This window comes from Camellia sinensis, chromosome 12 (assembly GCF_055761805.1).
Source record: "Camellia sinensis isolate YWXY chromosome 12, ASM5576180v1, whole genome shotgun sequence".
NCBI classification, from domain to species: Eukaryota; Viridiplantae; Streptophyta; class Magnoliopsida; order Ericales; family Theaceae; genus Camellia; species Camellia sinensis.
The window spans coordinates 86,459,396-86,479,761 of record NC_138972.1 but is presented as its reverse complement, the minus strand read 5'-3'; the positions used below and the strand labels follow the sequence as shown (position 1 = coordinate 86,479,761).

Below are 20,366 nucleotides of genomic sequence, written 5' to 3'. Positions count from 1 at the left end.
CATCCATTGGAACGAAAAAATTCCTTTTTTTTTTCTATTAACCTTTTACACTTAAATACAAACACTAAGCATCAATTTTGAATGCTTTTAATGATTTGTCTTTTGCAACCCATTAGACCAAATTAAACAAGCACTAAACAACCTTCAAGAGGGAGAAGAAGAACCGTTTGAAAGCTAGCTATTGAACCAGTCATCATCATTCTGTGGTGGAGATTTTGTAATAGCGAAGATCTATTGCGGAGTAGTCAGTGACAGCGAAGCATCAACAACATGCGAACTGAATTCACGAGTGGCGAGGCATCGGATAATGGAGATTCGATGGTTCAAGTACGTCGCCAGTGTGACCTCGCCTGAGACTTCAAACGGACGAGAGCGTCAAAAACTAGAGCACGATAACGCCGTCGACAACAGTTCGTCGGATGGAGGAGAACAGTTTTTAGAATAGAAAAAACGAGAGATTGGAGACGAAAGAGAGCTCGATTTCAGATCACCCTGAGAATTTGTCGAGTCCGAGTTCGTCACTATTGTCTAGTTCAGCGAATCAGGAGGTGTATCCAAAGTTCGGTGTGGCGTCAGTTTGTGGTAGATGGAGAGACATGAAGGTTAATTGATTTAAGATAGTGAAATTTCTCTGTGATGTATGAGTGTAGGGTTGAAGGACATTAGACATCATTAAATAATATTGTGGATCTATTCCATTACTAAAAATAAGAGAGGGACTTTAGACTAATTTTTTTTTATATAAATCGATTGCAAAAAAGTATTTTAGCGTGAATGTAAGTGTGCATAAAATGTTTAAAATATAATTTTTTTATTAATTTTAATGACTAAAATATCAATTTTTCTATTGATTTTACAAAACAAAAATAGACAAATGTTTTAAATAAAAAATAAATTAAAAATTAAAATTAACAAAATTAAAAATTTCGTTTGGTTTGTATTTCTGAAAAAAAATTGAGAAATTTTCTCTACAAATAAGTTTTTAAAAGTAATCAAACCAAACAAATTTTCTCAAAAAAATTTCTCAAAACTTGTAAACCAAACAAGTTTTCCAAACAAATCTTTCTCTCACACACATCAAATCAATCATTTTTTTCAAAACTCTCTCTCAAAATAATTTTTCAAAACATCTTTTGAAAAAAACCAAACCAAACAACTTTTCATACTTTTTATCTCTAAAACACATCTCTCAAACACAAACCAAACATACCCTAAGTTTTTTTTTTTTTTTTTTTAACCCCACACACACACAAAAGGATAAAACTCTGATATTTTTTCTAATAATTTTTTCCTAAATTTTAAAAAATAAATTCAAAATTTTCCGCCCTAACGCTCTCTCTCTCTCTCTCTCTCTCTAGAAACCCTAACTCGTTGCTCACTGCAACGATGCCAGCGATGTTCGATCCCACTCAGATCACCGACGTCTACGTCCGAGTCAGGCCAAGGTCTCCTTCTTCTTCCCCTCAATCTCTGTTTTTTTGGTATTTGGAAGATTTTCAAGTCATATTTTCAATATAACAACGTGGGATTGGAATTACAGTTGCATGAGAAATCAGGGGTTTTGTTTTGTTGATTAACTGTTTAGAATTTTTCTATTTTTGCATTATTTATTTAAATGCATTTATTCTTCAGTGCTGTAGATTGGAATTGAGTTGTGTTTATTTGAAAAATAGCTCTCTTGCTGATTATGCTTTTCAATTGCCCCATTTTTTCTTAATTGAACATTGGATCATTCCGTAGATACATACAAATAACCTCCCAAACTCTTAATCCTAACAGAAGAAATGAGCGCAAGTTCCTATCTTTAAGTCATTTTTGACTTACCAATTGGTAAGGGTTTGTTTGGCTTACACCTTCGAATCTAGCACTAGTCGCTTTTATGAAGAGTTTATGAGGAATGTATCGGATTACTATGAGATGTGAGCTAGTATTCAATAGAGTACAAGATGCAAATATGCATTGGTTGTAATATAAATTTTATTTACTCCAATGACTACTTATGGACATTGGTTGGCAGAGCAGTTTGCATTGTGATATTGTGGCACATACAGGCTATTATTACTCCCTCTGTCCCATTTTTTCTGTCCTTTTTGGAAAATTTCAACTTTTTTAGGGGACATAGAATAATGCATTGGAATTCAAATTCAAAGGCATTTTATTTCTAACAATTGTCCTTTTATTTTCCATTTTGAAATATGCTTATATATATGGGATAGTTTTAAAATTTTGCACAATGCTTCGACTTTTCAAAGTGGATAATCTTTTTAGCACATCCCTAAATGGAAAGATGAATAAACAAAATGGGATAGAGGGTGTATTAGTGTTACTCCCTTTGTCATATAGGTTATATTGTTTGTCTGTCTTTCCATTTTTGGTGTCCCAAAATGCTTGTTCATTTTGTAAAGTCAGAACATAAAACTTACAATTTTTCCAAAACTACCCTTTATAAATGATTATGAAAATAATTAATAGTGGGAATAAGAGGGCAATTTTGGAAATCAAGTGTCTTTTGATTTGAATTTGGAGCAATACTGGCATGTACCCTTGAAAAGTTGAAATTTCCAAAAGGGACAAACATTGTGTGACGGAGGGAGTATTTAATTACTTGAGCTCTAAAGTGTAATTGCAATTACTTAATTGTATTTATCCTTATGAAATTGGGGTGAAAGAAGCCAATTGGAGTTAAGAACTCAAGTAGGCCTAGAAGTCCTAATCCAAGCCTCAAAAGGATGGGATGTGTAATTACTTGCATATTTTCTTTAGTCTTCTAAATTGAGAGATTGAAAGCTTCTAGGGATCCCGTAGTCCCACTTTGGATTAAATTCCTACAGGATGTTGGATTGAAATCTTCAAGGCATTCAAGATCAAGATTCATTAAGAACTCATCAAGAAGAAATCAAGCTTTATCAATATTCAAGTGGGTTCTTGAAGATTAAAGCACTAAGATCAAGAACAAAACAAGAAACAATCAAGAATTAAGTTCTTGAACATGACTTGAAGATTGTCTCGTAAATTGGATTACAAATTTGTGAATACATATTGATCTTGACTTGAACAATATGATTGAATGAGATACGAGGTGGGTTTGGTATGAATTTGCCTTCCCCTACCCTGTTTAACTTTAAGAAATGTCACCCTATTCCCATCCAAACCCTGGAACTTGTGGGGTGAGACGGGGTAGGGTATAAAAAAAATTATAATCAAGGCGGGCTCCCCATTTGGTTTGTGACAAATATTTTATGTGCTTTTCATCAAGTACACTTGGCTTATTTGAACCAACATAGTATATGTGACTATTTTAACCTACATGGGCAACTCCTCATGGGAAGGAGCAATAAACCTACTTTGAATGCACTAAGCATACACAATTTCTTTTTATATATGTTAACTCATGTATCTAATGTTTTTCCAATGTCAGATAGATTCTTATACATTGTTAGTAAAGCTCTCACTTATCTTGGTATGTTGTCTCACATTGCTTAAACAATACATGAAATATAACTTCCTAGTGACAATACATGGAAGACAACTTCCTAGTTTATATGAAGTGTTCACTTTCTTTGGCACTTTGTCATACATAACTTATACAATATATGGGAGATAGTTTTCTAGTTTGCAAATAGCATAGTGTTAGTGTGAGTAGAGTTGTTCAACAATAATATATGTCTGTGTGTGTGTAAACAGGGTGGGTTATAATTGGGCAGGGTAACCATAACCAAACCGTGTCCCAAACCCTATACAAGTTGAGCCCTTAAGCTCCTTCCACATCTTACCTTGATTAGAAGAGTCCCATCTCCATATCATTAGGGGTAGATTGGGGTAAGGAACTTGATTAACCTACTCTGTGCATGTTTAAGTTGAGAATTAATATAAATAATAAAGTTCCCATTCTCTCTAACACTTAAGCTTTTAGATAAGTTGATGGATAACAATCAATTTGGTATTAGAGCAAGCAATAGATCATGTGTTCAGACCTCACCGCTTACTCAAGTCAATACTGAAAAAATACTTGCATGTGTTTGGCCATTGAGAGCCCGACCACATGTGAGGGGGCGTGTTTAGAATTAATATAAATAATAAGTTCTCTCTCTCTCTAAGAGCTTGAGTTTTTAGATGAGTTAGTGGATAACAATCAATATAGGCAAGTATGAAAAGGAACATGTGTGCCAAGTGCATTCAAGTGAAGTTGTTGCTTCTTTCCACAAAGAATCACTCATGTGACTTAAAATGATCATGTATACTCATGTTTGTATAGATTTTTGCTATTGATGATGATGAAAAGTTGATAAGATATTTATGTTACAATCCAGACAGTGAATTTGCCCCAGTTATAAATTTTTTTATGCCCCACCCACCAGTCTTGGGTTTGGGGCAGAGTCGGGGTAACATCTCTTACATATATTCCCTGATCATGCAAACATGCTAACCTTGGACTTGTTTGTTCTGGCAATAAATTTCTATCATTATATTATGCTGTTTTGTTGTGAGTGAATGCTCTGTGCTCATTTTACTTCCCTTTTTGGTGAAAGCCTTAGTGGGTTTCATAGGTGTTATTGATAGTATCGCGTTTTAATTCTGCTGGAGGTTCTTATTGGAGGACTTTGAAGTTGAATGTGCAGTTGGGCCGCTCAAGGCTTTGGAACTTTCTCAAGATAATGCAGTTGGATTGCAATCAATTTTCTGCATAAATTCACTATGTTACCTTTCAAGTTTTCGATCTTGACGACTTACAAGTTGCTAATTGAATTCACAAATGAATTAGTGAACCAATCTTTTGAAGTCCTTAGCACTGCAAACAGATGAAAGTTCAAATCTCTAACCACACACTTGTTGGGTGTTTGAGGCTCTCTGTGTGTAATTTGTCTGAGTGGGGTCTTTGTTATTGCAAACTTAGCCAATTGACTATCTCTTTCCACGTTGTCTGCCAAACAGGACCAAAGTGCACTAACTGGTAAGCGGGTTGGAAGGGATGATCTCAACCTGGATATCATCGTTCAGGGTTAACTTTGCATTAAGCCTGGGTAAGGTTAAAACTTATCCTTTTCTATTTTTGGGAGACTTGGCTTTTTTGGTTCTGCTCATTTTCATTTTCATCTTCAGTGAACTTTTTTAAAAATTATGTCGAATTTCTTAACTTTTTAGATCCATCTCAACTATATGATCCTAATTTTTCTTTTTTAAATTCTTGAAATTTCTTTGAAAAAAGTTCAGAAAAAACATAAACAAGTCATTTTTGTTCTTTAGTGAACCTTTTTCAAAATCAACTCAAATTTTTTTTAATAAGTTTTTTAGATTTGTCTAGTTGAGACAACCTAAAAAGTATTAAATTATGGCACGTAGTTGAAAAAAGTTCGGAAAAGACAAAAATAAGTTTAAAAACAAGCTTTTTTTTAGTTCCAGCCAAATGAATTCATATTTTTCTGTAGTTACTTTCTGTGCACCCATGTGTTTTGTTTCTCTTTCTCCTCTATTCAATTTGGGCACTTAGTCGGTCCACCATGCAAATGAATCAAAAACTCTGCTTTTTTGTGTTGTCTTTTTGCTTAGGTTAGGTGTTCTACGTGGATTTGCTGAGTACCGTAAATTAGCTCCAGTTCATTCACTTTCAGCAACTAGTCGCTCTACCCCCCTCCACATGAATCCAAAATTCTGCCTTTTTGTGTTGTCTTTTGCTTAGGTGTTCTACGTGGATTCACCGAGTACCAGTAATTAGCTCCTGCTCGAAATCCTATATAAATCCTACCCTTTGGCCCTTTGCATTCAACCATTTCCACACTAATTTTTCTGAAAATCCTTGAGCAGTAGGTGCCTACCAAATCTCATCTTCTGTCTTCCCTTTCTTAACTTTTTCAGAGAGAAGAGAATTCAGTCTCCGTTTCTCATCTTTTCTAATGGCGAAGGAGATCATGCACGTGAAGGTGAAGTCTTGGATAGAGGTTGCATCATCACCTCTTCTTTTCCCTCGAAAGCCATCTAATTCTCCTAAACTCGAAACTATTAGGGAAGAGCGAGCTGAGGAGTGTGAAGATGATATAATGATTTGTGATGTTGGTTTGATCCTAGCTTTACCTTGTTTTTGTGTTTTTGTGGAGCGAGATTTACTTCTCAAAATATTCCGCAGCATAAAATATGTGATATTTTGGTACGAGTCATAGGTTGATTGTGAGTTGAATATGTTATGTATTTAGAATTTTTATCTGAATAGTCTTTTCAAGAATTTGAACGCATTGTGTAGGTTTGTACTTGGTATAGTGTGAGCCATATATAAGATGAATTTGATTCCCGTATTAGAATTGTTGAAATACAAAAATTCCAAAATCTCCAGTTCTAGATTCTCGTCTTGATTAATGTTTGCAGCATGCCGAATATGGCCAGGTATTTCCAGTTTTGACGAAGATATTTGCGATAATATAGCAAAAAATAAAGTAATTTTTGTAATATTAGGCACCTAGACATTGTGCAATTTATTAACCAATGTCTTTAGAACTTTTGTTTACGAATTTTTTAAGGGCATCTGTCAATAAACTTGAAATTGTTGAAATTTTCATAAAAAAACGTATTGTAAAACATGTAACATTTGTCTTGCGAACATTTGTTAGCAAATTTGTAGTTGTAATTCAAAATATAAAAAAAAACATAAAGAGAAAATTGCTTAAACGTACACTCTAGCAATTGTCTAAGGTATTAAGTCCAGTGGATAATTTTTGTGGGGGTGGCAAGTCCTTTTTTTTGTTTTGAAAGATATTTTGTTACCAATTTTATCCTTTAATTTATCTGTTGATTTTTTTTTATTTGTTGACTTTTTTTTACTATTTGTTCAAATTTATATTTATTTATTTGAAAACTAATAATTTTTATATGTTCAAATTTATATCTATCTAATCAAATATTTTGCTTATCTGTTCAATTTTTTTCCCTTATCTATTCAAAATTTTGTTATCTGTTGAAATTTAGCACCTGATTTGTTGATTTTTTGCATCTCTCTTTTTGCACACTCTCTCTCTCTACCTATTGAAATTCTCATTTTAACTTATCTATCTGTTGGAATATCTATTGGCTAAAATTTCTTAGTTGTTCAAATATCTATCTAAATTTTATTATCTGTTCAAAATTTTTATTTGTTTAAAATTTTTTATCTATTCAAATTTTGAACAGCCTATTTAAATCCTATTAGCTGTTCAAAATTTGAACAGATCTGTCCTGCTATTTGTCATTTTTTTCCCCAATTTGTTGCAATATGTTTATTTCTTCATCATCATCATCAACAATAACAACATAGATTTGAGCCAAGAACAAAAGAAGTACAAAAAAAAAAAAAGAGCTCTCTGTTTTTGCATTCTCGCTTTGATTCTCTCTTTCTTTCTCTAGAACTCAACAACAAAAATAAATAAATGAGCCAAGAAGAAGAAAAAAAAAAAAAAAAAAAGAAGCTCTCTACATTCTCTCTCTCTCTAGAATTCAATTTGATTGGAAATGGAGATCTCATTGTGAGAACACATAGATGACTATACAAACGAGATATGAGATTATACAGATCATGTATACAGAAAGAGAGATGGGTGTTTTTGCTGGGTTAGAGTTTCACCTTTTCTCGAATGGGAGGGCGGTTTCAAAGCTAATCGTGAGAGAAGTACATGATATCATAGACAGTTTTCAGAGCACTATCTCTATTTCTATTGGATGGATTAGGGCTTCGATTTTGTCGTTGCTAAACCTGCACAACTTGCAGACAACGAAGAAGGTCAAAGAAAAAGAAGATGAAGGAGCACAACGGAAGAGCGCAGCGGAGGAGAAGCGACAGTAAAGAGAGAAAGAGTTTGGGGAGGGACTTACGTTCACAGGTGATATACCTAAAGTTCTTGTCCTCGATGCTGTGAGACGATGGATCAGAATCAGACTTAGACATGGTTAATCAAACCCCTAATTCTCACTCTTTCTCTAATCTATTCGTCTAATGATCAATATGTATCAAAATCACAGGATTGAAGTGCTTTTTGTGAGAGAGAGAGAGAGATTGTTTGGGAAATGAGAGATAGGGTTATGCCATGTATATGATATTAATAGGAGTGTTTTGATCATTTTGTATAAACTTGTTAGTGTCTAAATTTTTGGCCAAATAAAATTGAAAATTAGATTTATGGACCGAATACCCAAAAATAATGACAGTCAAAAAGAATTTACAATTATTTTAAATTTTGTTAATTAATATTTTTTTTAATATCTAGACATTCAATTACGGGAGTGAGTGTTGTATCCCACGCTACAACTTTTACTTGCACCAAACCGCTTGCACCAATTGTAATTATTTTGCTAACTTATCACTAATTTGCAACTCCTCACAAATTTATGCTCCTTTTATCACCTGTTGACAATTCTTGTGACTCTTGAGGTGCGAACATGTGAAACCCTAGAAGCCCACAACTACTCAAGACATGGACATATTGTGCAAATGATAAATGGGCCTCCGTCTCTCTTTCTCCCATGCATGTTAGTAGTGTGGATTATAGTAAGTATTATATACACACTAACTATTCGATAACAGAGCATTTTAGGTTTTTTGTTCACATTTGTGAGTTGTGTTTATTCTAATTTTTATGTATATTTAGTAGAAAGGAAATGACTATTTTTGTATTTCTTGTAACATTTTTTTTTTTATAATAGAATTGTAGTGATCGTGAATGTAATCCTAAAGTTAAAATGAATAACTTAAATTTTATATTTTTGTTTATATGTATTATTATTATTATTATTTTTGTTCGTATTTCATCATCAATTTTGATTAGGTATTACGATTTGTTAGCCATATAGGGGGTGTTTGGGAATCTAGATTTGGGCTAAAATAGCCTCAAAAACAATTTTAGCCTAAAAACTTCTAAACCAAAATTTTTTTTAAAAAAAAATAAAAAAATGAGCCGGCAGTGGCTGTCACTTTGACAGTCCTACCACTGTCACAGTGACCCCTTCAAATTAATTTTGAAAAATGTAAAGTTGGGGACAAATTTGTCATTTAACTTTAAACATTATTTCAACATATTTTTCAATATACCAATTCAAATAAAAATCTATCATATCTTCCCAAACATAAAAATTAAATTAGCCTACAAAAATAATCAAAAAACCAATTTTTTTTTAAAATAACCACTTCCCAAACAGCCAGATAGTGTGTCACAACCCTCACACATGGATAAGGAACCAAGTGGAAAAAGGAAGAGGTGTGCATTGATTTCAGCTGTAGCATGCTTTGCACCTTTGCAATCATGTCTACCCATTACATAATTGCACACACATCAAACATGCATATACATATAATATATGCTTTGGCCAAATTTAAATGCTTGCGGACATTGCTGACCCTTTAAGCTAAGCAACCCTATATACTTCTTCCAGCTACGTTTCTTCCCCAATGAAGTGGACAGAAACATTAACAATGGTGTTATATACATTAATTCCTATACTAATTATGTATCAGTACATATTATAGTAATGTAATTTTAAAATTATTAACTTCACCCATTATGTAAACTACGAAGATTCAAAATCAATAAAATTATACCATATTATCTGTTAGTATATTAATTGGTGCCTATTATTTTATTCAAACACTAATTACCATAGCATTCATGAATGGGACACCTAATGATTCATTAATGTAATTAATTAAAGAACATACTTGTTTTTATGTGTGCACCTATGACATATAGGTAACAGTAATTTCTAATTACCATGAAAAGTAAATTAAAGTTTTATCTTAAAAATGATGTGTAAGTAGTAAAATTAAAGTTAGTATGTTGTCTCAATTTTGGGTTTTTTTTGGGTGATATGTAACACAATTGCTAATCACTTGTGCTCTTTCCCAAATGCCTTCTTAGTTAAGGACTTGTTTGGAAACTTATTTTTTTAGTGATTTTTTTAATTTTTTGATTAAAATTTGTAATGAAAAAAATTAATACGTTTGGTATGACTTTTCATTTTATTTTTATAAAATAATGTGTAAAATTTTTTGACTTTATTAATATTTTTTTTAATTTCTACACTTTTTTGATGAATTGTCAAACGACGCTTAAATGTCGTAGATTATACCTTGTGATTCTTATTCTTTATTATGTAACTTCTATATTATGTAACTGGGATTACATTAGGGACAGAGATTCACTGACCACTAACATATGTATATGTAAAAATAATTTACAAACATAATTTTTGTGCAAAAAATTTATGCAGAATTATGTAGTAATGATTTTTTTTATTTTATTTTATAATTTAACCATAATAATGAATGTTTTGGTTCTAATTGAAAAGACCATAAATAATCAAATCATTCTGTAAAAAAATTTTATATTAAAATTCTATTTATATATCATTATTATAGGTATATAATACATATATTTATAGATGCAATTAAAAACTTCTATATTTTATTTGGTTTATTGGAATGAGATGGAATGGAATAAAATGAAATGATCATTCTTAGTTTCTTATGAAATGATCATTCTTTATAATGGTAAATAATAATTCTATTTGTAATGTAATTTTAATTATTTTTTTCGTCTACCAAACATAGGAATAAAATTTTGACAAAATAATCATTTTATTCTACTTTATTCTAGTCAATCAAATATTGTAGTGTTTGGAGAAGTCGGTAAAGCTAGTTTTTTTGACTTTTTTAATCTATTTTGTCTTTTTATAAATAAAAAATGTGAAAAATAATATACCCAAAATGAATAAAAAACTAAAAATTAACTTTTTATTTGCTTCCCAAAACACTAATTTATACATGCATTCGAGCGTGGATTAATTTAAAGAACATATCATTCTACTCCAACTCCCCACCCTTTTCCATTCACAAGGCACTCAAGTATGCAGAGCATGGTATATTATTTGAGAGACGCATAATAATGAGCTTATGCAAAAGCATTAAATTACCATTATACCCTTATTGGCTTCAATAGTTTCACACTGCAGTTCCTACATGGCGTAAGCAAATGACCAAACTGAAAGTGAAAAATGACCCAAGTACCCATTTTTTATTATAAAGAATATGGCAAACATTTATATTAATAAATAACATACATAAATAAGATTTAAAGGCCATTCCAATCAAACACCAAAAAAAAAAAAAAACTGCCAAAAAAATCAGCTTTGATTCAAGAAAAATCACTGATCTTCTAAAAAATGTGGTCTGAAAAGCAAGATCTGTATCAAACCAAGCAAGATCTGCTTGAAAACTCATCATCTCCATTGACATCATCCTTGTCACCACTGCCCAACTCCGCTACTGCCGCCATCGAACTTCGGACACTGCTAGAAGTAAAAGCTGAGAAAGAAGTACACCCACAATGGTATGAGAAAAGGCTTGAGAGATGAGAGAACCATTGAGAATGTCAAAAATCTAAAAATGTATGCCGAAATTGGAGGAGAAAAATCTCGAAACCCCTATTTCAGACATAAAAAGTCTAGATTTGCACTTTAAAACTGCAGACCTACTCTAGAAATGTAGACGGGTCGCTGGAGTGTGGCTAGAACACACCGTCGGAAATCGCCTAAATAGAGAGACTCTACTCTCTGTCTCTAGAACTATGACCCAAGTACTAAGAGACGAGAAAAAAGAAAAATGGAAAACCCCATTTTAATTTAAACGGGTTACTTAGGGATTGAATTGAGTCATGGAATGGGTAAAAATTTTGAAGTTCGGATTTAATTGATATATGTCATTTACAAGTGATTACGTCTATATCTGATGAGAGTAGTTACAACACTAAAACCCTGAGTTATCACCGTTAAAAAAGGAAAAATCATTTCATGTGGAACCACTTTAATCTGTTGAATCTTTCCAATGGAAAAAGGTGTGTATCAAAAGTATACAAAGGTTGTCGGACATATTGTGAGGGGTAGTTTTAGGAGACCACTATTTTTTATCAAAAGATGGCATGGAACACCATTCTCATCATTTTGTTCCCTCTCAAACAGTCTTGAAAGATAACCAAAATTTCACTCCAAGCAACCACCACTCCCTAAACTCCCCTATAAAAACCCCATTTGCAAAACCATCCAAAAAACACACCAAACACTACCACAACTTTCAACTTAAAGAGAAATCACTTAGCAAACAATCAACATGACACCAAAGGCCTCTGTCCTCACCTTGGCTCTTCTCTCTCTACTGTCCATCACTAGAGCTCAAGACAGAGCTCCCCATGGGCTTGTCTATGAGAGCCCCATGGCTTTCTCGCCATCGGCATTCGATTTCTTCCACCCAAACACCAAACACAAGAGCACTCAAGACCCGTGCGCTGCATCAAATTGCTCACCATGGCCTCTGGCGGCTACGGTGGCGTCGACTCTGGGACACCAAAGTGTGTCGACACCCACGTCGGGGAGGAGCGGGGTGGGGGCCGGTGGCATTGCCGGTATTGTGTTTGGTTTTGTATGTGTTGTGGTTTTGGCAATGGGTGTCTACTATATGGCGGTCACACGTCGGGCCAACTCGAGTCGAACTAATTCTGTCCAACCTGATGCTTGATATATATATATATATATATATACACGTAGATGTGATCACCATGACTGTTTCCAAGCATCATAGCTAGAATGAGCCTTTTGAATGCAACATTGGAGTTGCTGCTTCTTCCTCTTCTTCTCCTCTCTGTTTTCTTGTATTTTGGATATGCACTGTACCTATGTATGATCCTTATTAGTGCTAAGTTATATGGAATTTTGGACTCATAATTATTGGCAGATTGATTCACCAAATATTTCCTCTACTTTTTTTTTCTTCTCTTCTTTTTGTGTGTGGAAATTAGTTCCTTTTTGGTTATTAGGATAACTCTTGGGTGTACCTTAATTAGAAGCAGTGAAGGGACTTGAGGTAGGGAAAAGGTGACAAAGCAATATTGGCAATTATCAGGAAAGGAGTGTAGTGACTGGCCTACAAAAAACAAAGGTGGAAATCTAAAAATCCACATGCCAAGTCTGAAACCCCATTAACCTTGGGTTTCAAATTGTTCATGTTTAATTTAAAATTTTAACCTCCAAGTAAATGTTTTAAGCATAATATTGTTCAAGTTTAATTTAAATTTTAACCAAAAAATTATGGTAGCGTTTGGTTTGTATTTAGAATTATGGTTTGAATGTGAAGTTGTACTTTGAGTATGTGAGTTTTGAAATTATGATTTGAAAAGAAAAAAATTGTTTGGTTGTGAATTTTGAAAAGAGTTTGAATTATAATTTGAATTAAGTGTTACATTTTTAAAATGAGTGTTGAGTTTGTGAAAAATTGCTTGGTTATAAATTTTAAAAAGAGTTTTCAAAATTTAATTTAAAAACTTATAACTCATGACCAAACAGATAACTTAAAACTCTATTGAAAATTCTATTCAAAACTCATAATCAAACTCTATTTAAAATTCAATTAAAAAAGATACTTTTTCAAAAAAAAAAAAAAATTATTTTTTATTTTTTTAAAATTATTGTGACAAATTAATTTTTATTTAAAATTTTTTTTGTTAATTTAAATAAATAGCCAAATAATTTATCATTTTAGTCTAAAAAAAATAATTTCTATATTTAAAAAATATTAAAAAAATATTTGTTTTTTTCAAATAACATATGACAATTGTAAAAAAAAAAAAAAACATTGTTCCAGTAAACCGACCGGACGGCTAGGAGGATGACCAGGCATCAAAAACTGAAAAAATCTCTATAACCAAACATGTTTTTCCAAATGTGTTTTGAAATGTGATTTGGAATCATGTCTTGAAAATTATAACCAAACAAAGCACTGAAATATGGGGGTGGAATCATGATTCCAAACACATACCAAACACAGCATATTTTTTAAGCATAATTTTTTTTTTATTTGATCTTAAATGAATTTTAATAGCCAACCATTGCCCGAACTTTAGTAGATTGGTTTTTATACAGTTACATAATACATAAAACTTAATTTAACCTAATTTAGAAAATTAACAAGTTTCAAAATGTATGTAAACTTGTTAACATAATAACTCGATCTCTAGTGACCTTTTATCGAGTCGAACAGGGATTGAGCTCGAGTAACTTCAACTCAGCTGGTCATCCAAATATTAATTACTCGAATGAAGTATATATAATCCCGAAGTCTCTCAATAAAGTTGGACTAAACACCAAAGAACTGACTGAGATTTCAAATGATGCGGTGTGTTTGGTAATGTTTATGCTTTCAGTTTATATTTACAAAAATTTTATAAACTGATTTTTGTTTATTTTTAAAAAAACATAAACTACAAACGCGTTTGGTAAATGACAAAATATTTTAAAAAAATTTAAAATATAAAAAAGAGTGAGAAATGGCAAGCGGTGACAAGTGACGGCGGAAGACGGTAGTGGAAAGTGGTGGTGGTGGGTGGTGGGTAGCGAGTGGTGGTGGGTGGGGGGCGGGTGGGTGGTGGCGGCGACAGTGGCGGCAGTGGCTGGTGGGGGTGGTGGTGGCAGGTGGGTGGCGGATGGCGGGTGGTGGTGGTGGGTAGGTGACGGTGACGGGTGGTGGTGATGGTGGCGGCGGGTGGTGGTGGCAGGTGGGTGGCGGATGGCGAGTGGTGATGGGTGGTAGCGGGTGGGTGGTGGTGGCAGGTAGGTGGTGGGTGGTGATGGTGGGTGGATGAGTGGGTGGGTGGGTGACGGTGGCAGGTGGTGGGTGGTAACGAGTGGGTGGTGGCAGATGGCTGGCGGATGGCGGGTGGTAGTGGATGGTGGCGGGTAGGTAGCTGGTGGTGGTGGTGGGTGGGTGACGGTGGCAGGTGGTGGATGGTAGCGAATGGGTGGTGGTGGTGGTAGCAGGTGGGTGGTAGTGGGTGGTGAGTGGTGGTGGTAGGTAGCTGTAAGTGGCGGGTAGTGGTGGCGGGCGGTGGATGGTAGTGGCGGGTGGATGGTAGGTAGGTGGGTGGTGGGTGGGGGTGGTGGTGGTGGTGGCGGCGGCAGCGAGGGGTGGGTTGTGGCTGGTGGTGGCAGGTGGGTGGTGAGTGGTGGTGAGGGGTGGGTGGTGGTGGCAGAAGACGGTGGTAGAAAATGGTGGCGGGTGGTGGCTAGTGTTGGGTGGTAAAAAAAAAAAAAAAAAACTCAAAACTCAAAACGGAAACACATTTTTTGAGTTTACATTTTTTGGTCAAATTTATAAACTGAGACCACTGATTTATAAATCAAAAATTTACCAAACAAGTTTTTATTTGAGTTTTTAAAATTTTTGTAAATATAAACAGAAAACTGAAAACATAAGTGTTACCAAACGGCACCTGCTAAATTGTAACAACAGGAAGGAAAGCCTAGATGTCTGATTTAAAAACACACACACACACACACACACACACACACACGTCTGATTTAAAAAAAAAAAAAAACACACACGCACACACACACACAATTTATCAGTAAACTCAATATGCATGAAAATTGTCTCAGTGGATTCAAAACCACTAGAGTAAGAGCCTAATGACCAAGCCAGGGATAGATTAACAGAAGTTCAAGCGCTGAACGATAATTTCAGCTGAGATGATCTTGGCTAATATTTCTGCAGGAAGTTGAATTGTAGAAAGAGATAGTAAAGCTTCAGTTGGAGCATATTCTACCCGACTCAAATAACAACGAAATGGTTTGTGTACTAGGAATATTATGTGGCATTATATATACATCTAAAAATATAAAATGTAAGTTTCGTATGTTATCAAAGTCTAGAATTACTAGAACATATACGACTGCTTTTGGTCCAACGAATCAAAATCTTTACTCAAACGGTCTTAAATGAAACATCAACAGTGAAATGGTTAATTTCTAACAAAGCTCACAAAAACGTTATATAAATCAGATCAGAAGTAGAAAGATACATTTGGGTACAACCCATTGCACTTAAAAAATTCAGAAATGGACAGGAACACATACATACATCAGTAGTAGTTTTACTCTTGAACATTTCTACCACCCACGTGAGCTAAGGGACTCGATTACTGGTCCCAATGTCTGGTCTACAGCTTTGTTCCACAAGTGTGCAATGTCCAAACGAGATCTCTTTTCAAAAATAGGCTCTCCCATCTGAAAGAAGTTCAAAGCATAAATTTTTAGGATCTAATAGAATGCAGAGAAAACTTGGAATTTATGTTTGAATGAAAATGATACAAGAGAGCTGGTTCTCTAGTTATCTTATAGTTTGCATTCACATCAATTTACGCATCTTCCCAGATAATTCACATTTTCATGGTAACGTTGCTTCAGGAACACAAGAAAACATGCATCACATAAACCATACATCAAAATCTACAGACAGAATCCAACACCAAAAGTCTAACAAAATCAATGTCTACAGATCTATTTGAATGATTTGGTGTTAGTTTTCACAGATAATCAGTTGTTGTACATAGATGGGCTTCCACTAGTCAGAAAATAGAAAGAGGACATACATATTTTTATTTATGTCCATCCCTGCAACCTTTAGTGATCCTAGATACTACATTAAAAATAATTTGCTCTTTTTGTCTTCCATAGAAAAGTCAGACTGGTGAAATTACTAGAGAAGTATAAATTACTGTATCTCTTGGTCTCTTGGGCAATGGCTCACCAAGTACCATTTTCTTTTGTTCTTTTTCCTTTGGTAGAAATGCACCAACACCTTGGCATCAAAAAGAATATTAAATTAACTATGTGACACACATTTTGATAACAAATGGACCGATGATTAACTATATTACACCTTTGTTGGCAACCCATACCCTTTTCTTACCTTTATAATGAGAGAGATTTGCAGCCTCCACTTCCATGTTTCGGAATAAAGTAGTCCTAAACACTCTAACCTTCCTCTCAAAAGGTTGCTCATTGAGGTTCACAATAAATATAAACTAAACGGTGCCTACTTTACTGTCTCTGAAATTGGCTATAGTGGTTTGCACATCTAAAGAAGTACTATGTTAAACATTTAAAACATAAGCAAAAACACAAGAAAAATATTCATTTTGCTTACTTCTTTAGCTACTTATTCTTGAAAGACATTGAAGAAGACAAAGAAGATGTTTGTGTCTATCCACCAAATGTTCATCCAAATCAAAAGGTGATAAAACACAGACAAATTATTCTTCAAAGCAATTTGACATTGGCTACAATTAATATTAGGCCTGAATAAACACTCGGCTCAATGGTGGAAGGTGCAAAACTTTATTTTAAAATAGATTTCTGCAATTTTCAGCAAACATGGCTCAAAAACCACGAGCTGTGAAGCTAAAACCAAGCCCCAATACGAAGAGAAAAGAAGAATAGCTAAGAAATCCCAAATCTGAATTGTATTCACCAAAATCTTATCTCCAAATCTCCATTACATGTGCATATAAATAGTTTTATCTAACTTGGTCTCCAAGCATGATATCCTAGAAAACTCTCCTAACTTTTATGCTCAAGTAACCCTAATATGGCAATTATTTCAACCCTATAAACCCTAAAATTTAAAGCATGATATCCTAGAAAACTTTCCTAACTTTTATGTTCAAGTAACCCTAACATAGCAATTATTTAAACCCTATAAACCCTAAAATTTAAATATCCTAAATTATAATTAATCAATCTTTTTTTTCTTTTTTTCCCTTTCCCCTAGAAGCCCACTGAATCATCCTTCATGCGAAAAAAGATCTTGGGCACATCACAATTAATAAGATAGAGAATATAAGTTGACATTTACCACAACGGACTGCACATCTTAGACTCCAGCAATAGAGTGGAGCAAGGCAACTAGCAAAGAAGGGTGAGGTTTTCAGAGTCGAATCCCATATGCAACATAAATAAAGAAGAGGGCTTACTGGTGGAGAAAATGGTGACATGTGGGGTAAGTTCTGGTAGCAAACTAGTCTAAACAGCAGCACCAAAAATACATAGAGATTATACAGTAGGTGATGTGGTGACATCAATATGATGGCGAGGATGATGATACTAATGGTCCACTGATGACATAGTCACACAGTGATATTAATTGAGCAACAAAGAAAAGCTCAAAATTACTACATTATTGTTGGCTTTTTTACTTTCGAAGGTTATTATTGTAATTGCGAGCGTGCCAGCAAGGATCAATCAATCCTTACAGAAATTTAATTGCCAACCAATTATCAGACAATTGTGTTTTAGTTCTCTCAGCCTCAATGAAGAGGACTTTTACTAGTGGCTTGATTTAGGAGAATTAAGCAAAATATCAATCAAATAAAGAACAACTAAAACATTTCATTAGAATGAAAAACTTACAATGATTCAAACTCAGCCTCGTAGAGGTTTACAGCGACAATCTACTTGAAACTACTCCTATGAATGAAGTGCAGTGCAGAATTTAAAGTACTGGAATGTAAAGAACAGGAAATGTAAAACTAAGTAAAGTAGAATAAGACTGGTTTTTTGGATCTGAGTATGGGGGTTTTTTCTGGGGCCTTCTCTGCTATTTATACTGCTCGAGGATGACCATTGAATTGCATTTCCAACCGTCGAACTGCTCCTCCATGATCGCTGATCGTGTTGCCCCAATATTAGCTCCATTACGCCATTACTCGCAATTAAGCTTCCCTCCTAAATTTGAATTTGAAATGCGAGTAACCATTGAAGCCATATCACCTTGCATCTCTTTATTGATCCACTGCTACTCAGATCTCGAAATAATCAATACTAACTGCCACGTGTATGATCAGGATCAAAAACTTGAATAGTTTTCCTATATCACCCTTATTTTGCCACGCGTCGAATTATAATTGGCTTATACAAAATATGTAGCCAAGAATTATGTACTACCATGGCAAAGCAAAAAACACAACCAATTCATATTTTTGCTTTATTTCAACCGATTCCTTCTAAGGTTGCATCTGAGGGACTCATTCATTTTCATCAATATTTTTTTTTTCTCCTTTACACAAATTTTCTAAATCTCACTGAACTTTCTATTAGCAAAGAGAAGCATCATTATGCATAAACATTGGTAATCCTTAATCTTCAGAACTCAGACCCCCACATACTCTTTCCCTTCCTAATTCGCTTTGTTTCCTCAACACCCTATTCCTCAAAAAATTGGTCAAACAAACATTGAAATCACAATCTTAACTTGAAACCAATTAGTTAAATTTCTTGGAAGGTCACCAATAGAAATACCAACCATGTTGGCAAAATTGTAACGGGTCTAAGCATCAACACAAGACTCCGATAAATCACCATCATACTTTGGAAAGAAATAAGCTATCAATCAACTATAATAAAATTAACGATATATATATATTCCTTTGGTTTTTATGGTTTTTAAAACTCTAGAATGAGAATCGAAAAATACTCGCTAATCATCATCAATCACTATTGGGATTGCCACTTTTTTTTATTATTATTATTATTTTGCTCATTCCAAATCAGGCAATTAAAAATAAAAAATAAAAAATAAAATAAAAATTCAAACGAAGAAAGGCCTAAATTGGATAAAGTATTTACAACACAAATCAGAGAGATTAGCGAGAGTATTTATTATTATCGATTATCATCATATCCTAGGGTTTCGAAAACGAAAAGAGGATGTGAAAATTTACCTGAGAATGAGTAGTGAATTGAGATTGGGTGTCTGAAATTGATTTGTAGATGCGTCTGCGTTGCTCCAACACAACGATCCCCGTGAACACACTTCCCAGTGCGGCGCCAAGTAGACGCTCCTGCGTACAATACGCATCATCGTATATATACATATATATATATATATATATATAGAGAGAGAGAGAGAGAGAGAGAGAATGGTGTAATCAAAAGAAGTGAAACCTGAGCAAGAACGCTGATCATGGCTTCTTCGCCTCTTCCGAAGGGTCTGTAACTGTGACGGAGCTCTGGAGAAGCTCTATTGTTCGTCGTTTTAACGCATTACACGGACTTGAAAAGTTCAAAATTAAAATAAAATAAAATTACATGTGAGGTTTGTAAAAAACAAAAAATCATAAAAATATTATGATAGTAATATTGTTATAACTATAAATCATATTTATAAGTGTTTTATTTTAAAATGAAATGTCACCATTAAATTATATCAAAATTTTATGTAAAATTTATATTTGGATAGTATCACTCAATAAGAATATGTTCAGTTAAAATTTAATAATGAAAAATTGAAAGATATAGTTATGATGATAGAAATAAGAAATGGTAAAAAAAATGACAAGATAGTCATTTATAAAATTTTAGGATATGGCATCAATAATCTAGAGAGACAATTTGTAATGAAATTATAAACGTCAGGGAGGAGAATATAATTTTTCATATGAGGGAGAAATCTGTATTAAACAAGAACCTTAGGGGGTTATAATAAAATATATTGTGAATTTTTAATTTGGTAAATTACACTTACACCCCTTGAA

At 33.8% G+C, this 20,366-nt stretch overlaps 1 protein-coding gene and 1 long non-coding RNA gene across 4 annotated transcripts; one reads left to right on the top strand and one right to left on the bottom strand.

Moving 5' to 3' along the window:
• The first annotated feature begins 1,279 nt into the window (after positions 1–1,279).
• LOC114308178 (uncharacterized) lies at positions 1,280–6,287 on the top strand. 3 transcript variants are annotated; one of them, XR_014346763.1, is made up of 3 exons: positions 1,280–1,445; positions 4,536–5,021; positions 5,548–6,287. It is a non-coding gene; the product is annotated as an uncharacterized LOC114308178 (long non-coding RNA). The 3 variants fall into 3 exon arrangements; XR_003645404.2 differs by having other exon boundaries at positions 1,286–1,445; positions 4,933–5,021; positions 5,553–6,287; XR_003645403.2 differs by having other exon boundaries at positions 1,286–1,445; positions 4,933–5,021.
• A 9,442-nt stretch (positions 6,288–15,729) lies between these two features.
• LOC114308177 (uncharacterized) lies at positions 15,730–19,923 on the bottom strand. Its single transcript, XM_028253718.2, has 3 exons — positions 19,777–19,923; positions 19,554–19,673; positions 15,730–16,059 (listed from the first exon to the last, which is right to left on the bottom strand). Exons 1-3 carry the CDS (start codon positions 19,795–19,797, stop codon positions 15,943–15,945), a joined length of 258 nt encoding a protein of 85 aa, XP_028109519.2. The 5' UTR covers positions 19,798–19,923; the 3' UTR covers positions 15,730–15,942.
• Positions 19,924–20,366: the final 443 nt, after the last annotated feature.

Coding starts and splice junctions, on each gene's coding strand:
- LOC114308177 (XM_028253718.2), bottom strand. CDS start 19,797: ATGATCAGCGTTCTTGCTCAG. Junction 19,674..19,776: donor TGATCAGCGTTCTTGCTCAG/GTTTCACTTCTT, acceptor TATTGTACGCAG/GAGCGTCTACTTGGCGCCGC. Junction 16,060..19,553: donor AATTCACTACTCATTCTCAG/GTAAATTTTCAC, acceptor AACTTCTTTCAG/ATGGGAGAGCCTATTTTTGA.